The 16,614-nt window shown below is 34.1% G+C and overlaps 2 protein-coding genes across 2 annotated transcripts; both read right to left on the bottom strand.

The window, feature by feature from the left end:
* Nucleotides 1-4,969: 4,969 nt before the first annotated feature.
* On the bottom strand, nt 4,970-5,680 carry LOC116105871. Its single transcript, XM_031392266.1, has 2 exons — nt 5,472-5,680; nt 4,970-5,379 (listed from the first exon to the last, which is right to left on the bottom strand). Exons 1-2 carry the CDS (start codon nt 5,654-5,656, stop codon nt 5,196-5,198), a joined length of 369 nt encoding a protein of 122 aa, XP_031248126.1. The 5' UTR covers nt 5,657-5,680; the 3' UTR covers nt 4,970-5,195.
* Nucleotides 5,660-6,287, bottom strand: LOC116105920 (the record flags this gene model as incomplete). The annotated part of the gene is made up of 1 exon (XM_031392290.1): nt 5,660-6,287. A coding segment is annotated over exon 1 (561 nt), but the record flags the coding sequence as incomplete, so codon positions are not given.
* Between the last annotated feature and the right edge of the window lie 10,327 nt (nt 6,288-16,614).

Below are 16,614 nucleotides of genomic sequence, written 5' to 3'. Positions count from 1 at the left end.
TGGTTGTGGCGCCAGTTTTCTGTGTTTTTAATTAGTTTCCCGCTGAGATCTAAAAACGCAGTCTTTGGCGGCAAAACGTTTTTGAAAAATGTTTTTTGTTCTTTTCAGAGGCGGGGACCGCGCGTGTTTTTAAATTTTATATGAACCGCCTGAAATTGATTTAGTTTTACCGTTTTTGTTTTTACCTTGTTATTGTTAAGTATTTACGAGTTAAACCATTGGCTTTATGGGCTTTGTAGATTAGATTTGAGCCCAATAGTGTTGGGCACCCACATCGGTGTACTTAGTGCTGTAATTTTATGTTTTTAAAATTGAGTGGGTATTTTTAGTAATAATCTAAACGGATTTCAAAAATTGGATCCGACCATACCGTGTAGCCCTTGTCAATATATTCGTTTCGGCTTCTTCAAATAGATTTTATGAATATATATAATATAATTTACGTGGAAGAATTATTTAAATTCTCCAAGGTTTGGCCAAACTATAAAGAGTAAACGACTTTTTCCCACCCAAAGTTAACATTTCATATCTAATCACGATAGCAAAAATTCTCACCGTCATCACCATTTGAACCTCCGGTCTCCTCTCTATAAAACCCCTCTCGCTCCAGCAACTGATTTCTTGTCGATTGCCGATCACCACAAAGCTAGAGTTTCATATTCTTAGATGATTTCTAGCTGATTCAAACGGTAAATATTTAATCGATCACCACTATTCGATTCATTAGCCTCCACTTTACAAAACCCTTTTTACCCTGACTCCTGGTAATTCGTCGAACATCGGCTAAGAAAGTGAAGTGTATTTTGGGTATTAACGGAATATAAACTTTGGGTGGGAAAGGGTCATTAAGGCAAACTTTGGGTGGGAAAGGGTAATTCTGGCAAACCTTGGGTGGGAAAAAGTTGTTTACTCAACTATAAACCTCCACATGTATCAATAATGACACGAAACTCCCCCAGAACTAACAATTCACACAGCTTTAGAGGCTGAATACTATTGTTTTTATTTAACCTTAAGTATCCGCTTATAACAAGGAAAGGACAATTATTTAAACCCTTCCAGATTTTCCCAAATTTAAAACCCCCTCAAACGTGTATTATGCTCATTTTACCCCTTTTCTGACAACTGTAAGTCTTTAACGGGATTTTGCTAACATTTGACAGATTATAGAGGGTTTTATATCACTGCTAGTACCTAAGGGGGTTCTCAAATTTTGGGTAAACCTTGGGGGGTTTAAGTGATCATCATTTTTTTACGTATCAACAATGTTAATAAGTTCAAAAAAAAAAAAGTTTCAAGAGAAAATTTTGAATTTCTTTTAATAGATTTAAAACTAATTTTTTTAATAATCCAAAAATCCTCCAATATTAATTTGTAAACCCAAATCTGAAACGGAAGCCCTCGTCAAATGTAAAGTGGTTTATTTAACTCGTAAACTATTTTTGAGTTACAATCAAATGATTCAAAAAAAAAAAAAAAAAAAAAAAAAAGAGCTTTTGACATTAAAAAAACTCTTTTATTTGATAAAATGGTTTGAGTGAATTTTGTAATATAAACTCGTTCTTGAAAATAAATAATCATTTTGACGAGAAAGTCTTCTCTATACCTTGTTATAATCTGTCAAAATTGAGAGACAATTGAAGAAAGCCGAGATATGCTCGAGATATATATTTGAGAGGGCAAGAGAGACAACTAAAAATGTATAAGTATACCCGAGAGATATCTTAGAGGAATTTAATTTTAATTGTATTGAGTTATTCAATTTGAGTTGAGAATACACAATCTATTTATATAAAAGTATGATAGCTATGTAAGGATATAAAATATTATATCCGTCCCTTGTAATGAAACATGATTCGCGAACACAGTTTTCTCCATTTTTACACATTTTGGAAAAAAATAATCTAAATTTTATTGCATTAAACAATCTAATCTCAAATGTGTCTAATCTATATTTTACAACTCAAATTCTTCAGCAAATCTCAGCTTGTATGAACCTTCACTCATCATCACAGTGTGACAAATTAAAGCAACCCCAATTCAGAATTCAATTAAACTGCAGAAAACAAAAGAGAGCAAATAGAGCTGAATAACCTAAAGCTTTGATTATACATTAATGGCTTACTGCTAACATTAAACAACAACTTGATGAAGCCTTACTCGTTCACCATACAGCAATAATCATTTCGCTGGACTGGATATTTTTCTGATTCATCGACTATTGCTTTCTTCAAATAATACTACAACAAAATCTAATCCTGACACATACATTCGGTGAGAATCTGTGTACATTAATGGTGTGAATTGCAAAGAATAGGAAATGCATCAGATTGGATGTACTAATCAACAAGAGAAGAGGTTAATTAACTGCAAAGCTACAAAAGAAAATTAAGAAAAAAAAAAAAGCGGGGGAAACGGGATTAAAAAAAAGTTGTTTACTCAACTAGAAACCTCTACATGTATCAATAATGACACAAAACTCCCCCAGAACTAACAATTCACACAGCTTTAGAGGCTAAATACTATTTTTATCTTTAACCTTAAGGGTGCATTTGGTTCAGGGAATGTTGGATTACTGAAAAGTTAGATTACCTTGAAGATTACTGTGAATCTTTAAGAAAATGTATTTGGTTAGTTGAAATAAATTAGTGGTATATTTTATTAATATGTTTAGTTGGGAGGAATAAATTAATGGATATATTATTTAAATTATTGAATTATCCTTTAATTAAATATTATTATTATATTATTTTTTTAATATTGATTATTATTTGGATTATTATAACCCCCCTATTTAAAAACTTAGCAAAAACAACCTCATGATAAAAGTTTGGAAAATCAACAAAGCACCCCCACAACCCAGCCACTGGCAATCACCGCTGACCGCAAACAGCCGACAACCTAATGGCGCACGGAAGGCAAGAAATGGCTTCTGTGCGCCGTATGGCCATTCAACAACCAAATCGATGGATCCGGCCGTTGACAACCAAATCTGTCACGATCTGGCTATTTCCAGCCAGATATCTGGCCGGAAATGGCCATATTGGTGCATGGTAGCCATTTTCGACCTTTCGTGCGCCTTTTTGGCAGTTGGCCATGGCGGTGATTGTTGGTGGCAAGTGGGTGGGGGTGGTGGCTTGAGTGGGCTGCAATTTGTTTTGAATTCAAGGGTAATTTTGTCCAAAAAGTTAATTAATTGGGGTGAAATAGTAAAAGCAACATTCATGTAAGTAAATTTAAAAATAAGGGCATTACTGTCCAAAAATTTTATTAATAAGGCATAGAATTGTAACAAAAAAAAAAAAAAGATCACCCTGGTAATCTTACAATACCAAAGAAAATAGAGGTAATCAGATTACTTTCAATATTACCAACAGTAATTATTATTGGTATTTGAAGATTATCAGAATCTTATATTACTTGACAACCATGGTAATAAAGTAATATAAAATGATATAACCCGGTAATCGCCAACCAAAAGCCCTTAAGTATCCACTTATAACAAAGAAAGGACAGTTATTTTAAACCCTTCCAGATTTGCCCAAATTTGAGACCCCCCTAAAATGTGTATTATAATCATTTTACTCCTTTTCTGACAACTGTAAGTCTTTAACAGGATTTTGCTAACATTTGACAGATTATAGAGGGTTTTACATCACTAGTTCACTACTAGCACCTAAGGGGGTTCTCAAATTTTGGGTAAACCTTGGGGGGTTTTAGTGATTATCATTTTTTTACGAATCAACAATGTTAATAAGTTCAAAAAATAGTTTCGAGAGAATCTCAAATTTTGAATTTCTTTTAATAGATTTAAAACAATTTTTTTTTAATAATCCAAAAATCCTCCAATATTAATTTGTGAACCCAAATCTGAAACGGAAGCCCTCGTCAAATGTAAAGTGGTTTATTTAACTCATAAACTATTTTTGAGTTACAATCAAATGATTCAAAAAAATTAAAATGATCTTTTGAAATTAAAAAAACTCTTTTATTCGATAAATAAGTCAAACCAAATGGGGGTTTTTTTTTGCTAACATGAACTCTTAATATGATAATAAAAGTTTATCTTTCTCGTAATATAACCTTATTTTCTTTAACAAAAAAATTACAATGTAATTAAACAAATTTTTGTTTTACTAAAAGTTGTGATTGGCAACAACCAATTTTGTTGCTAAAAGATCTATTTATAAAACTTGGTTAAATTTATATTTAAAATGTTATACCAAATTAAGTATATGATTATATAAATATTGACTAAATATATCCTTTTTTTTTTTTTTTTTTTAATCCAACTCATATTGTTTGTTGTAAATGTTGTTGGTACAAGTAAAATGGTTTTAGTGAATTTTGTAATATAAACTCGTTCTTGAAAATAAATAATCATTTTGGCGAGAAAGTCTTCTCTATATCTTGTTGTAACATGTCAAAATTGAAGAGAGCCGATATATGCTCGAGATATATCTTTGAGAGGATAAGAGAAACAATTGAAAAGGTCCAAGTATACCCGAGAGATATCTTAGACGAATTTAATATAAAATATTAAATCCACTCCTTATAATGTAACATGATTCGCAAACACAGTTTTCTCCATTTTTACACATTTTGGAAAAAATAATCTAAATTTTATTGCATTAAACAATCTAATCTCAAATGTGTCTAATCTATATTTTACAACTCAAATTCTTCAGCAAATCTCAGCTTGTATGAACCTTCACTACTCATCACAGTGTGAAAAATTAAAGCAACCCCAATTCAGAATTCAATTAAACTGCAGAAAACAAAAGAGAGCAAATAGAGCTGAATAACCTAGAGCTTTGAATATACATTAATGGCTGACTGCTAACATTAAACAACAACTTGATGAAGCCTTACTAGTTCACCATACAGCAATAATCATTTCGCTGGACTGGATATTTTTCTGATTAATCGACTATTGCTTTCTTCAAATAATACTACAACAAAATCTAATCCTGACACATACATTCGGTGAGAATCTGTGTACATTAATGGTGTGAATTGCAAAGAATAGGAAATGCATCAGATTGGATGTACTAATCAACAAGAGAAGAGGTTAATTAACTGCAAAGCTACAAAAGAAAATTAAGAAAAAAAAAAAAGAATTGTATGAGAGAGGACTGAGTTCTGTTCAAGACCGAGTAATGAATATACATCCGGGGGTCCCCTAATGCCCCTCCTCAGCAGATTGAGCAACAAGAGAAGCATGAATACCATTTCGCCTGACTGGCTGCTTTGTTGTTTGCTTTAGGGCTCTGTGGTGGTACTGGAGTCTGTGGTTCTGATGCTTGGGGCGTCTCAGGCTGCAATGATTGCTGTTTCTTCCCCTTTATCGACGTACAATTTTCTACATCCCCTGTCAATCTTCATTAACAAGAAACTTGTTCAGTTTCAGAAGTATACATATTGTCAATCACAAGTTTTTGTTTCAACAAATGAAGTGAAATAGCTCTTACATTGGAAATGCAAACGATTTGGTGCTAGCATCATGTTTAAGTGAACGGGGATCCATTTTGGGAAGAGACAATTTCAATTTCTCATTGCTATGATCAACAGCGTTTTCCCTTATGACCTCTCTCATTGTTTCGGCTGCTGCAGCTTCAGTTGCTCCTAACCCCTGGTTTAAATTTCCACTTCTCATGTGAGGTTCAGGTGATTTATGTGGTGTTGGTGTTGGTGTTGGTGTTGGTGGCTGCATACTCGGGAGGTCAATTAAGGGCCCAGAAAATTGACTGTCACCAGCTAAACCAAGTTCTCCAGATTTTCCCATCCAGCTTACTTGATCTCTAGTGAAACTCATATTCCCCATGTGAATGCTAAACAAGGATTCATTAGAAGCAACACTCCATTCTACCGGAGCATTAGCTTTATTTCCAGCAAACACATGAGGTGGGATCCTACCAGGATCACCAGAGTCATTATCATCATCATCACCAGTTCGCGCCATCACCTGTGTTGGAGGAGATTCTGTTGCCGATTCATTATTCAATCCATCATTTGGTTGTTCTAGCCTGGACAGAGAGCTGATAGCAAAATCCTCTTCATTAATATCTGAAGCTAACCGAGTGCCATTAGCACCTGTTTTGGACTTATTGTTGAGGTCTTTGCCTGAAGAGGATAAGGAGGAGCTGGTACCTTTAGGAGAAGTGACAGTTTGATTCGCCTTCAATTCACTGCTAGTTCCACCCTCATGTCCAGATTCCATAATTCAAATTGTCTGCTTAAATTCAGCTTCAAAAAGTCCAAAACCATCTCAAGGTACAAGAATTCTGGTCATGCTGCAAGATAAACAATCACTCATTATAAAGATAGAGATTCAGAGAGCCATGTCGCATATTTTCACAATGCAAGACAAGAAAATCAAATTAATGCACACATTATTAACATTTTTCGAACATAAACATGCCAGTCCCATTTGAGCTTTAAATGCAGAAAATTCTTGGAAAATGCATTTCAACAAGCAGGTGGATCAATGTAAAACACGCCCACATACTCAAAACACAAACAAACCACATCTTGATTCTACATTCTTCACCATTATTCGTTATTTGACCCCATTTGTTCTTCTGCTATTCGAGCTTTAAATGCAGAAATTCTTAGAAAAGTACAATTTAACAAGCAGCTACACTCTCAAAACGCAAACAAACACATCTTGACTCAACATTCTACCCCATTATTCATTATTTTGACCCCATTTTTTCTTCCACTATTTGAGCTTTAAAAGCAGAAATTCTCAGAAAAATGCATTTCAACAATCACTGAATACTATTGTTTTTATTTAACCCTTAAGTATCCCTTAAACAAAGAAAGGACAATTATTTAAACCTTCCAGATTTTCCCAAATTTAAACCCCCTCAAAGTGTATTATTCATTTTACCCCTTTTCTGACAACTGTAAGTCTTTAACGGATTTTGCTAACATTTGAAGATTATAGAGGGTTTTATCATCTAGTTCACTATAGTGGGGTTCTCAAATTGGGTAAACCTTGGGGGGTTTAGTGATATCATTTTTTTACGTACAACAATGTAATAAGTTCAAAAAAAAAAAGTTTCGAGAGACAAATTTTGAATTCTTTTAATAGATTTAAAACAATTTTTTAATAATCCAAAATCCTCCAATATTAATTTGTGAACCCAAATTGAAACGGAAGCCCTCGTCAAATGTAAAGTGGTTTATTTAACTCTAAACTATTTTGAGTTACAATCAAATGATTCAAAAAAACAAAAAAAAAATGACTTTTGAATTAAAAAAACTCTTTTATTGATACATTAGCATTAAACCTACAAACAAACCCACGATATCTAAATCAAGCTTCATATACTCAAACAAGAAAGTATTTAAAATACCTTTAGCCTAGCTTCATAAAACCAATCTAAGCACCAAATCTATCGGGTCTACTAATAAAATAAAAAACAGATGGAAACAAACTTCAATAAACCAAAAAAATGTTAAAAATGAAAAATAAAAAATAAAAAAGATTTACATGTATCGGTTGCCAGTAAGCTTGAGATCTAAAACTTGGACGACGATCTCAGGGAGATCAGAGGACGAATCTGGAGAGGGGTTTGATAATAAGATTGATATTGCATCTGGGGTTACTGTTTTCGCCATTTCCTCTTTCTTGCTCTCTCTCTCTTTCTCTGAGACTTGCTCTGCTAATTGAGAATTCGAATTTGATTGATGAAAATGAATCAGAATGAGTTTGTTTTTGTATTTTAATGGACTGGTTGTGGCGCCAGTTTTCTGTGTTTTTAATTAGTTTCCCGCTGAGATCTAAAAACGCAGTCTTTGGCGGCAAAACGTTTTTGAAAAATGTTTTTTGTTCTTTTCAGAGGCGGGGACCGCGCGTGTTTTTAAATTTTATATGAACCGCCTGAAATTGATTTAGTTTTACCGTTTTTGTTTTTACCTTGTTATTGTTAAGTATTTACGAGTTAAACCATTGTCTTTATGGGCTTTGCAGATTAGATTTGAGCCCAATAGTGTTGGGCACCCACATCGGTGTACTAAGTGGTGTAATTTTATTTTTTTTAAAATTGAGTGGGTATTTTTAGTAATAATCTAAACGGATTTCAAAATTGGATCCGACCATACTATGTAGCCCTCGTCAACATATTCGTTTCGGCTTCTTCAAATAGATTTTATGAATATATATATAATATATTTTACATGGAAGAATTATTTAAGTTCTCCAAGGCTTGGCCAAACTAGAAAGAGTAAACGACTTTTTCTCACCCAAAGTTAACATTTCGTTATTATCCAAAGCCAATTTTGGCTGATCATGATAGCGAAAATTCTCTCTATCACCACCATTTAAACCTCCAGTCTCATCTCTACAAAACCCCTCTCGTTCCGACACCTGATTTCTCATCGATTGTCGACTACCACAAAGCTAGGGTTTTATATTCTTAGATGATTTCTAACTGATGCCAACAGTAAATATTTAATCGATCACCACCATTCGATCTACTAGCCTCCACTCTACAAAACTCTTCTTACCTTGGCTCCTGGTAATTTGTTGAATGCCGACTAAGAAAGTGAAGTGTATTTTAGATATTAACAGAATATAAACTTTAGGTGGGAAAAGGTCATTAAGGCAAACCTTGGGTGGGAAAAAGTTGTTTACTCAACTAGAAACCTCTACATGTATCAATAATGACACAAAACTCCCCCAGAACTAACAATTCACACAGCTTTAGAGGCTAATACGATTTTTATCTTTAACCTTAAGGGTCATTTGGTTCAGGGAATGGTGATTACTGAAAAGTTAGATTACCTTGAAGATTACTGTGAATCTTTAAGAAAATGTATTTTAGTTTGAAATAAATTATTGGTATTTTATTATATGTTTAGTTGGGGGAATAAATTAATGGATAATTATTTAAATTATTGAATTATCCTTTAATTAAATATTATTATTATATTATTTTTTAATATTGATTATTATTTGGATTATAATACCCCCCTATTTAAAAACTTAGCAAAAACAACCTCATGATAAAAGTTTGGAAAATCAACAAAGCACCCCCCAAACCCAGCCACTGGCAATCACCCTGACCGCAAACAGCCGACAACCTAATGGCGCACGGAAGGCAAGAAAGGGCTTCTGTGCGCCGTATGCCATTCAACAACCAAATCGATGGATCCGGCCGTTGACAACCAAATCTTTCACTTCTGCTATTTCCAGCCAGATATCTGGCCGGAATGGCCATATTGGTGCATGGTACATTTTCGACCTTCGTGCGCCTTTTTGGCAGTTGGCCATGGCGGTGATTGTTGGTGGCAAGTGGGTGGGGGTGGTGCTTGAGTGGGCTGCAATTTGTTTTGAATTCAAGGGTAATTTTGTCCAAAAAGTTAATTAATTGGGGTGAAATAGTAAAAGCAACATCATGTAAGTAAATTTAAAAATAAGGGCATTACTGTCCAAAAATTTTATTAATAAGGCATAGAATTGTAAAAAAAAAAAAAAAAGATCACCCTGTAATCTTACAATACCAAGAAATAGAGGTAATCAGATTACTTTCAATATTACCAACAGTAATTATATTGGTATTTGAAGATTATCAGAATCTTATATTACTTGACAACCATGGTAATAAAGTATATAAAATGATATAACCCGGTAATCGCCAACCAAAAGCCCTTAAGTTCCACTTATAACAAAGAAAGGACAGTTATTTTAAACCCTTCCAGATTTGCCCAAATTTGAGACCCCCCTAAAATGTGTATTATAATCATTTTACTCCTTTTCTGACAACTGTAAGTCTTTAACGGATTTGCTAACATTTGACAGATTTAGAGGGTTTTACATCACTAGTTCACTACTAGCACCTAAGGGGGTTCTCAAATTTTGGGTAAACCTTGGGGGGTTTTAGTGATTATCATTTTTTTACGAATCAACAATGTTATAAGTTCAAAAAATAGTTTCGAGGAATCTCAAATTTTGAATTTCTTTTAATAGATTTAAAACATTTTTTTTTAATAATCCAAAATCCTCCAATATTAATTTGTGAACCCAAATCTGAAACGGAAGCCCTCGTCAAATGTAAGTGGTTTATTTTCATAAACTATTTTTGAGTTACATCAAATGATTCAAAAAAATTAAAATGATCTTTTGAAATTAAAAAAACTCTTTTATTCGATAAATAAGTCAAACCAAATGGGGGTTTTTTTTTGCTAACATGAACTCTTAATATGATAATAAAAGTTTATCTTTCTCGTAATATAACTTATTTCTTTACAAAAAAATTACAATGTAATTAAACAAATTTTGTTTTACTAAAAGTTGTGATTGGCAACACCAATTTTGTTGCTAAAAGATCTATTTATAAAACTTGGTTAAATTTATATTTAAAATGTTATACCAAATAATTATGATTATATAATATTTGACTAATAATCCTTTTTTTTTTTTTTTTTTATCCAACTCATATTGTTTGTTGTAAATGTTGTTGGTACAAGTAAAATGGTTTTAGTGATTTTGTAATTAAACTCGTTCTTGAATAATAATCATTTTGGCGAGAAAGTCTTCTCTAACTTGTTGTAACATGTCAAAATTGAAGAGAGCCGATATATGCTCGAGATATATCTTTGAGAGATAGAGAAACAATTGAAAAGGTCCAAGTATACCGAGAGATTCTTAGACGAATTTATATAAAAATTAAATCCACTCCTTATAATGTAACATGATTCGCAAACACGTTTTCTCCATTTTTACACATTTTGGAAAAAATAATCTAAATTTTATGCATTAAAACAATCTAATCCAAATGTGTCTAATCTATATTTTACAACTCAAATTCTTCAGCAAATCTCAGCTTGTATGAACCTTCACTACTCATCACAGTGGAAAAATTAAAGCAACCCCAATTCAGATTCAATTAAACTGCAGAAAACAAAAGAGCAATAGAGCTGAATAACCTAGAGCTTTGAATATACTTAATGGCTGACTGCTAACATTAACAACAACTTGATGAAGCCTTACTTGTTCACCATACAGCATATCATTTCGCTGGACTGGATATTTTTCTGATTCTCGACTATTGCTTTCTTCAAATAATACTACAACAAAAATCTAATCCTGACACATACATTCGGTGAGAATCTGTGTACATTAATGGTGTGAATTGCAAGATAGGAAATGCATCAGATTGGTGTACTAATCAACAAGAAAGAGGTTAATTAACTGCAGCTACAAAAGAAAATTAAGAAAAAAAAAAAAGAACTGTATGAGATAGACTGAGTTTCTGTTCAAGACCAATGAATATACATCCGGGGGTCCCCTAATGCCCTCCCTCAGCAGATTGAGCAACAAGAGAAGCATGAATACCATTTCGCCTGACTGGCTGTTTGTTGTTTGCTTAGGGCTCTGTGGTGTACTGGAGTCTGTGGTTCTGATGCTTGGGGCGTCTCAGGCTGCAATGATTGCGGTTTCTTCCCCTTTATCGACGTCAATTTTCTACATCCCCTGTCAATCTCATTAACAAGATACTCGTTCAGTTTCAGAAGTATGCACATTGTCAATCACAAGTTTTTGTTTCAACAAATGAAGTGAATAGCTCTTCCATTGAAATGCAAACGTTTGGTGCTAGCATCTGTTTAAGTGAACGGGATCCATTTTGGAAGAGACAATTTCAATTTCTCATTGCTATGATCAACAGCGTTTTCCCTTATGACCTCTCTCATTGTTTCGGCTGCTGCGCTTCAGTTGCTCCTAACCCCTGGTTTAAATTTCCACTTCTCATGTGAGGTTCAGGTGATTTATGTGGTGTTGGTGTTGTTGCTGGTGGCTGCATACTCGGGAGGTCAATTAAGGGCCCAAAATTGACTGTCACCAGCTAAACCAAGTTCTCCAGATTTTCCCATCCAGCTTACTTGATCTCTAGTGAAACTCATATTCCCCATGTGAATGCTAACAAGATTCATTAGAAGCAACACTCCATCCTACGGAGCATTAGCTTTATTTCCAGCAAACACATGAGGTGGGATCCTACCAGGATCACCAAGTCTTATCATCATCATCACCAGTTCGCGCCATCACCTGTGTTGGAGGAGATTCTGTTGCCGATTCATTATTCATCCATCATTTGGTTGTTCTAGCCTGGACAGAGAGCTGATAGCAAAATCCTCTTCATTAATATCTGAAGCTAACCGTGCCATTAGCACCTGTTTTGGACTTATTGTTGAGGTCTTTGCCTGAAGAGGATAAGGAGGAGCTGGTACCTTTAGGAGAAGTGACAGTTTGATTCGCCTTCAATTCACTGCTAGTTCCACCCTCATGTCCAGATCCATAATTCAAATTGTCTGCTTAAATTCAGCTTCAAAAAGTCCAAAACCATCTCAAGGTACAAGAATCTGGTCATGCTGCAAGTTAACAATCACTCATTATAAAGAAGCTAAAACTAAATATTCAGAGAGGCATTCGCATATTTTCACAATGCAAGACAAGAAAATCAAATTAATGCACACATTATTACATTTTCGAACATAAACATGCCAGTCCCATTTGAGCTTTGAATGCAGAAAATTCTTGGAAAATGCATTTCAACAAGCAGGTGGATCAATGTAAAACATGCCCACATACTCAAAACACAACAAAACCACATCTTGATTCTACATTCTTCACCATTATTCGTTATTTGACCCCATTTGTTTTTCTGCATTCGAGCTTTAAATGCAGAAATTCTTAGAAAAGTACAATTTAACAAGCAGCTACACTCTCAAAACGCAAAACAACACATCTTACTCAACATTCTTCCCCATTATCATTATTTTGACCCCATTTTTTCTTCCACTATTTGAGCTTTAAAAGCAGAAATTCTCAGAAAAATGCATTTCAACAATCAGCCACATCCTCAAAACAGAAACAAATCACATCTTGACTCTACATTCTTCCCCATTATTCATAATTTTGACCCCATTTTCTTCTGCTATTCAAGCTTTACATGCAGAATTCTCAGAAAATGCATCTCTACCAGCAGCCACATACTCAAAACACAAACCATCTAAACTCAACATTCTTCCCCATCATTCATTACTTTTAACCCCATTTTTCTTCTGCTATTCGAGCTTTAATCACAGAGATTCTCAAAAAAATTAATTTCAATGAGCAGGTGGATCAATGCAAAACATGCCCACATCCTCAAAAACACAAACATCACATCTGACTCTACATTCTTCCCCATTATTCCTTATTTAACCCTTTTTTTCTTCTGCTATTCGGCTTTACTTTACATGCAGAAATTTCAGAAAAATGCATTCAACAAGCAGCCACATACTCAAAAATCAAACATATCACATCTTGACTCAACATTCTTCCCCATATTTATTATTTTGACTTTCTTCTGCCATTCGAGCTCTAAATGCAGAAAATTCTCAGAAAAAAGCATTTCAACAAGCGGGTGGATCAATGCAAAACATGCCCACATCCTCAAAACACAAACAATCACATCTCAACTCTACATTCTCCCCATAACCCCAATTCATCAAAAAATTCCCAAATTCTAATAAAAACAAACCAACGGATGACATATCAGAAATGAAAAGATCACTTACAGGAAGAGCAAGAGGCCCCATTGGAGAAAAAAGAAAGAAAAGAGGGGGAGTCCTTGGGGGGTTGTTGGTGTTGGGCCTGACGAGGATGGAATGAGGAAGGAAGAAGATTGCACAGAGGCACAAGAGATTGTTGTGGGAGTAGATGCAGGGAGAGAGAGTAAAAGATTGAGAAAATTGTTTTGAGGTGAGGCATAGCTATAGGCGTTTATTCTCTCTTCTCAAAATTTTTAACCAACTCTATCTTCCCTTCGCGCCATCACCATAACTAACTTCTCCATTCCAACGCGCCATCACCATAACTAACGTCTCCAATACATCGCTGGCTTTTTTCAAAATTTACAAAATAACGTTCCATTCAGTGCACTTTTAACAGATTTTATTATTTTTTATTTCTTACCAAATTTTTTTTGTATTTTTATTATACTTATATCCACTTATTTTTAAAGAAAAAATGATAGAGTTACCAAAATTTACATACCGATTTATGCATCGAATGACGTGACAAAATCCTGATCATTGATTATGTTTACTTATAATAATCAACGATCAGGATTTCGTCACGTCATTCGGTGCACACCCTTCGGTAACTGTACATTCTTATTTTAAAATTATCTTAAAGATAAGGATTTTTTTTTTTTGAGTAATGCTAAATCATCACCGAAATAGTGCACCGAATTATTGTACCGATAACGTGACAAAATTTTGACAATTGTTAATTTTAACTGAATATAATAAACAGTCAGGATTTACCACGTCATTCGATGCATAAAATCGATGCACAATCTTCGGTGGCTTTATCATTCCGTTTTTTTTGTTTTTTTATAATAAATTGGCCTTCATGTAAGTACTCTTTGATTCCATAAACGTAACCTTAACCCTCATGTGTTTGACCTTGTCCAGCGAACACATGCATTTTTAAAAAATATCATCAATTTAACTTCCAATTATCATTTTCCATCAATTTAACTTCCAACAAATGTATTAACCTTTTAATATTATTGACATATTTTGATTATAAGATTTGATTGAATTTTTGGATGAATAGTAAAAACTTCATTTCCTTCAACCATAAATAGAATAACCTAACATCGGTAAAAAAAATAGGGATTAAGATCAGATATCCAACGAGTGAGGGCTTCCTACAAAAAGTCCTAACATATAGGGTTAGAGCATATTTCCAAAACGACCGAGTGCTCACTACAAAAATGAGCACTCTCTAGTATCGTAAATAAAATAACCTAACGGTCTGTAAAAAACGAGAATTAGGATGCATTTTCAAAACTAGCAGGTGCTCGCTATAAAAAGTTCAAACATTCAAGGTTAGAATGTATTTCAAAACTAAAGAGTGTTTATTGCAAAAGGCCAAATACACGGGTTTATTAAAAAAAAAAAATTAAAAAACATAAAAAAACCTAAATTTAGCTTGTCTAATCAAATCTCAACATTTAAGCATTTATTTTATTTTTAACTCACTTTTATAATATTAAATTCGGTTATTGATCTCAACCCCACAAGGTTTAGTCAAAAAAAATATCTTTTCTTGATATTTCATAAATAACAAAATATCATTGTCTTTAGTCAACAACCAAAATTTGCTGTATAACACGTTGATGAATATTTATCTAATTGTTTCTCTATCGTTTAATTTAACACCAAAAAAAATAAAAATAAATAAATATGGTAAGGGGTTTTTGTTTTTTAATTATATGTAAGAGGGATAATTGTTATTAACGTGCAAATTAGTTCAAATATAGAGAAAAATTAAAATCATATTAAAATTATTTAAATGCATATTTTTATGGGTTAATTACAACACCACCCCTAAGGTTTCAGAAATCGACTTAGATGCTAAGTTTGGGCAAAATATCAAAAGAACCCTTCACATTTTGGAAGTTAGTCAAATGCAACCCTTTCGTCAATTTTCGTCATCAAATTGGTTTAAATAGTTTTATACCCTTGAGATTCGACTTGGTCAACGTATATATATATATATATATATATTTTTTCAATTTATTTCCTCCACCCATCCAACCCCACCGCTCCAGCCCCTGCCCCTCAGCCCATCGACCAAGAGGTGCCTACCCACTTTCGCACCACCATCGCCACGATCTTATACAAAGTCACCCTCTCTTACCTCAATAGCCACAACCCAACAACCCTTACTACTTTTGCACCACCACCACCATGAAGTCATTTCCCCCTTCCCCCTCACAGCAGCTCCACCCTCTCTTTTAACCATGAAAACAAATCCACCCACAAGTATAAATCAGTAAAATTAATTTTAACATCCCACACAACTAACCAGGAAAAAGAAGTTTCTTCATCAAATTTTAAAAAAAAAAAAGTAAAAAAGAAAAATAAGAAGGGGAGTAAAACAGTGGTTCACTTTGAGGTCGTGAAAGCGGCTTGTAGGGGTGAGGGAGGAACGACAACAAGATTTTGCTACAGTAGGGGAGGTGTGATTGGTTATTAGTAATGGGGGGCATGTGATAGAGTGGTGGTGGTAAGGTGGGTGGAGTGAAATAATTCATCCCAAAAAAATGAGCAAACAACATTTTCCCACCCTAAGTTTAGCGAAAAGGCAAGTTTCCACCATTGGTTTCATAAATTCTAGATTCCCATCCTTAAATTCACACCGTTAATATTTTTTACTTCTGACACAATGTAAAACAAGCTATTACCATATTGCCCTTACTTTTGATTACACCACGCCACCACCCACCGCCTTTCAACACCATTATGACCGAAACCCCCAAAGTCCCCACCATCGCCCACCACTTTCCACTCATCGACCACCATCACAATCCCTCTAAACCTTGTTGCCACTAAACAACCACCATCAAATCACTCACACATTCAGCCACAAACCAACCCAAAAACCATCACCAAATCACTCATAAATCCAACCATAAACCCATCCAAAAACCACCACCAAATCACTCACAAATTCAGCCACAAACCCACCCAAAAACCACCCCAAATCACTCACAAATTCAACCGCAAACCCACCCAAAATCCACCACCAAATCACTCACAAATTCAGCT

Source organism: Pistacia vera, unplaced genomic scaffold (genome assembly GCF_008641045.1).
Source record: "Pistacia vera cultivar Batoury unplaced genomic scaffold, PisVer_v2 Contig507, whole genome shotgun sequence".
NCBI classification, from domain to species: domain Eukaryota; kingdom Viridiplantae; phylum Streptophyta; class Magnoliopsida; order Sapindales; family Anacardiaceae; genus Pistacia; species Pistacia vera.
Note: the sequence above shows the minus strand (reverse complement) of the source record. Positions and strands in the feature narration are given on the sequence as shown.

Bases quoted from the DNA above. Each gene is read 5' to 3' on its own strand.
- LOC116105871 (XM_031392266.1), bottom strand. From the start codon at position 5,656: ATGAGAAGTGGAAATTTAAACCAGGGGTTAGGAGCAACTGAAGCTGCA. The intron at 5,380-5,471 runs GTAAGAGCTATT...TTGTTAATGAAG, and splicing joins AAATCGTTTGCATTTCCAAT to ATTGACAGGGGATGTAGAAA.